Source organism: Hylobates moloch, unplaced genomic scaffold (assembly GCF_009828535.3).
Source record: "Hylobates moloch isolate HMO894 unplaced genomic scaffold, HMol_V3 SCAFFOLD_10, whole genome shotgun sequence".
NCBI lineage: Eukaryota > Metazoa > Chordata > Mammalia > Primates > Hylobatidae > Hylobates > Hylobates moloch.
Window position 1 is genome coordinate 77590303 of NW_026652285.1, and position 4517 is coordinate 77594819.

Here is a 4517-nt window from a genome sequence, read left to right on the forward strand (position 1 = left end):
CAAACTCCTGGACTCAAGCGATCCACTCACTGGGCCTCCCAAAATGTTGGGATTACAGGTGTGAGCCACCATGCCTGGCCTAATTTTTTAATTTTAGCACCTATAACCGCCTAGCACGTTAATGTTTTTTTTTTTTTTTTGGTTGGTCTTCTATACTAGATTGTAAGCTCTGTGAGAGAAACAGGGCCTTGCCCACTACTGAATTTTGTTTGTAGAACTGGTACAGAATAGGTACTCTATATGTATTTCCCTTTTATTCATTCATCATAAATACTGTCCAATTGAACTTTTGTGAGCCTCTCCAGAGTCATCCAAATGGAAGATGAGGCCTGTCTGCTTGAGGAAGAACTTTCTCAAGCCTACTAAATTCCAAGCTTTCTAAAATCTTCATTGACGCCTCAGGCCACACCGAGCATGTTCTAACTCCCCACTAAGAATGACTATAATGGGCCTGGCACAGGCTCTATAACCCACATCTGTAATCCTAGCAATTTGGGAGGCTGAGGTGGGCGGACTGCCTGAGCTTAGGAGTTCGAGACCATCCTAGGCAACATGGTTAGAACCAGTCTCTACTAAAAGTACAAAAATTTAGCCAGGTGTGGTGGGGGCGCCTGTAATCCCAGCTACTCAGGAGGCTGAGGCACAAGAATTCCTGGAGCCCCGGAGGCAGAGGTTGCAGTGAGCCAAGATGGCACCACTGCACTCCAGCCTCGGTGACAGACCGAGACTCCATCTCCAAAAAAAAAAAGAGAGAGAGAATGACTATAATTTATTCAGTACTAATTATGTACCACACGTTATTTAATCCTCACAATCCTCTGCAAAGTCCGCATTATTTCTCTCATTTTACAGATGAAACAGGCTCAGGGAGAGTGACTTGCTCAAAACCATACAGGTAGCGAGGTGCCGGGGAGGATGGGTGGGTCCCCGGGAAAACTGTGCCAGGCCCCAAAGCTCATATTAATCCCATACCCACGTTTCCGCCACTTTCACCCCTATATCCCCCCTCCCACGTTTCCACCACATCCCCTAAAGGCCTTTTCCCACGTTTTCGCTACATCCGCACCCCAGCCCTTTTCCTCCCTTTGGACCGCTGGGTCCGCGCCAGCTTGGATGCCCCTCTAAGGATAGTGTGGGGAAGGGCTTCAGATGCGTGCTGGGTGGAGGGTGGGCTAATCCGTCTCCAGCACCAGATACTCTTCCCTTCCCGGGCCCTCCCCATTGGCCGGCTGCTGGATGCCCAGTGGCCTATTTCAGGGCCGCAGAGACCGCTACTGCTGGAGGAAAAAGGATGGGGGAAGGGAGTGCAGGCTGCAGAAGCACTAGCGGTAGACCGACGGGCGGCGCTCCCCACCCTCCACGGCTACTTCCCGGGTGCAGTCGGCCGCTGCGCGCAGGCGCGGGGAGCTCCTCAGCCCCTCCCTTCTGCGGGCCGCCCTTTCACCCTGGCAACCGCGGCGCGACGACGGCTCGCGCGGGCTGGGCGCGGACGGGTGGGGCCGGGCGGTGCCAGTGCGGGCTGGGGCAGTGCAGTGAGTAGCGGTCTTGGGGTGTGCAATCTCACTGAGCCTCCTCACACCCGGTTCGTCGTCTCGGGTTCGAGCCCAGTGGGCTTAGCCACTCGCCATGGACTCCCAGAAAGTAAGCGGGGGAGGGGAGCCCGGGGCTACCGAAACAAGCCGGGCCGACACAGGGTGGGCGGGGCGCCTGGGCCCGTGGGCTGTGGATGCGCGGGGTGGGCCTGGCCAGGCGTCCGGGCTGCTGCTGCGGAGGGCAAGGCCGCCCAGCCGCTCTGGGCGGGAGCGAAGAGGCGCCCACACGGATGTGGCGACCGCGCCCGGTGACTCGGGCTGGCCTCTGCCCTGCGCGCTGTCCGGGGCCCTGACTCTTGAGGAGAAACAGGGAGCCATCCCCCTTTTAAAATCAGCCACTCTGCAACGCTTTAGGCCGGTTTTCATGCCTGCAGCCTGCGAGCGTGCTGGTGGGGGTGTATCACTCCTCAGCATATGAGGAAACCGAGGCACAGCCTTGTTTAGTGTCTCCCTGCTGACGCCGAAAGCTGGGGCTTTTTCCTCGACCAAGTCTCGTCTCAGCACCACGCTCTTTAGGTCAGGGACCGAATCTCCTTTGTAGCGCCCACCCGCTCCCCTTCCCATGACTTTTCCTAAGTAGATCTTAGTGTTCGTTGAATGGAGGGAAAAGACTTCAATTGTTAGGGCAGCCGTCCCACTCTCTGACTAGTTGGTGTTGCTGGGCATAGTTACTTAGGGGTCGTTGTGGAATATTTTATACTTTCCGAACAGTTGAGGAAAGGTTATATAATGGTAAAGGTTCGATTCAGAAGTATTTGGAGAACAAAGCCAATGTCTTGAATACAGTTAGAAGTGAGTTATTCAGTCATAATCTCCATATGAAAATAACCACCCTGTTCTCTTTGTTAGACTATAACGTAATTGAAATACAGTACAGGGTAGGAAAGAAAAAACAAGGAGTATTAATAATGTAGCAGGGAAAACAAAGACATATCTAAGAGACTGTTTTTTTCTATTTTTAGAAAGCACGGGAAAGAGTTAGAACAACGTTTTCTACAATTTTGTCTAGATTCACCTTCTTGAGGATCACTTCACTGAGGGCATGAGAGAATAATGATGTGTTGAGCATTGACTATTATAGTATTTAACAAATAAGCATATGATTTCATTGTATATGTTGGTCTTGAAACTCACCTTGGAATGCATGACTATTCTTAAAAGACATTTTTTAAAAATTACATTTTGTGTGTTTTGAGTATGTGTAGGTTTAAAATATTGTCTCTGCCTAAATTTGTAAAACATCTCTCAGCTTATTAGATAAAAGTAATGATATTTGAATGGACATTAGCAGAGGTCAAGTGAAGGAGCAAAGTGTGGAGACATGGGTTCCAGGATGCTATTTACTAGCTCTGTGATAAGGAGCAAGTCACTTAACTGTGATTAATCTGTTTCCTCATCTATGCAGTAGAAGTAAGAGTATTTTATAATGTCATAGTAAAAATCTGATAAAATAGTTTGTTCTGAAAACACACTATTTTAAAGTTTACAAAGTATGAGCACTGAAATACTGTGTCCCATAAAATACAAAAAAATGTGTTTTAATATTGATCATCATACTTTATCAGGGATGCATTATTCTTCACTTTAATGAGGAATCAAGACATGGAGTTGTGACTCCTGGAAGGTCATGCTACTAGCCCTAAGGCTAAGATTTGAACCTATTTGTTCTCATTTCGAATGATGTGTTAGGGTACCTACAGGTTACCACGTGCAGTTTCCTGAGAGGTAGCAAAGAATTAGCTTCTCTTTCTTAGTAGTAGTAATGTATCTTATTTGTGATATCTTTGAGAATCAACTTCTCAATATTAGAAAATATGTTGAATTTCATTGATGGTATTTTCTAATGAATTTTCTAATGAAAAAACAAACAAACCCCCTTTTGTTTATAGCTGTGAAAAGAATCTCCGGGGTTAATGTGCATAACCAGTTCTGTGCTCTGAACCTGAGCTTCCTTTTCTCATATGAATTACTGCAGAATCACAAGCCTCAAATAGTAATGATCTAAGCTGGATCTTGTTCTCTTTAAACAAGACAGTAGTACACGCCAGACATGATTTTTAGATACTATTTTCTGTTATGGAATGTACATTGAAAATAGTAGTAGGGGTAGTACCTCAGTCAGTAGAGTATAAGAAAAATAGGTACTGCAAAGTGTGAGGAAGGCCTGAATATATACCTGCATGTTTGTTAGCATTGGGATTTCGGCTTTACATTAGTAAGAGGATGGCTCTGGAGCCAGGTCTCCAGTTCTACTATTTATAAGCTGTATGAGCTGGGATAGTTTGCTCTGTGTCTCCATTTCTTCATCTGGAAAACAGAGATAACAATAATTGTAATTCTCTCACAGGATTATTGTGAGGATTGTGTTCTTTTTTTTTTTTTTTTTTTGAGATGGAGTTTTGCTCTTGTCGCCCAGGCTGGAGTGCAACGGTTCAATCCTGGCTCACTGCAACCTCTGCCTCCTGGGTTCAAGAGATTCTCCTGCCTCAGCCTCCCGAGTAGCTGGGATTACAGGCGCCCGCCACCACACGTGGCTAATTTTTATTTTTTTAGTAGAGATGGGATTTTACCATGATGGCCAGCTGGTCTCAAACTCCTGACCTCACTCAGGTGATCCGCCAGCCTTGGCCTCACAAAGCGCTGCGATTACAGGCTTGAGCCACCGTGCCCGGTCTTGCGTTCATTTTTAAAACCCACTTGACAGTGCCTAGCATACAAAAATACTGTTAGCTACTGTTATTAATTTAATAATCCTAACTTCAAAGTAACTTTCTCCTTTTAAAATTAAGTGTAGACGTTGTTCCTTTTTTTTTTTTTTTTTTTTTTAAAAGAATCTCTCTTGCTTTGGCCCGGGCTGGAGTGGAGCGGGGCGCCCCGGCTCCCCCCAACCCCCCCCCACGGTATGCTAGTCCTTTTCCTTCCCCC

General features: G+C 47.0%; 1 protein-coding gene across 3 annotated transcripts in view; it reads left to right on the plus strand.

Moving 5' to 3' along the window:
• The first annotated feature begins 1437 nt into the window (after positions 1 to 1437).
• The window catches only part of FSD1L (fibronectin type III and SPRY domain containing 1 like), a 91476-nt gene continuing 88396 nt past the window's right edge, over positions 1438 to 4517 (plus strand). For 2 of the 3 annotated variants that reach the window (XM_032164783.1, XM_032164784.1), the window contains exon 1: positions 1438 to 1641. In XM_032164783.1, the coding sequence (XP_032020674.1) occupies positions 1627 to 1641 (15 nt within the window). In that variant the 5' untranslated portion in view covers positions 1438 to 1626. The remainder of the gene's footprint in view (positions 1642 to 4517) is intronic. The other variant, XM_058445659.1, reaches the window with a different exon arrangement.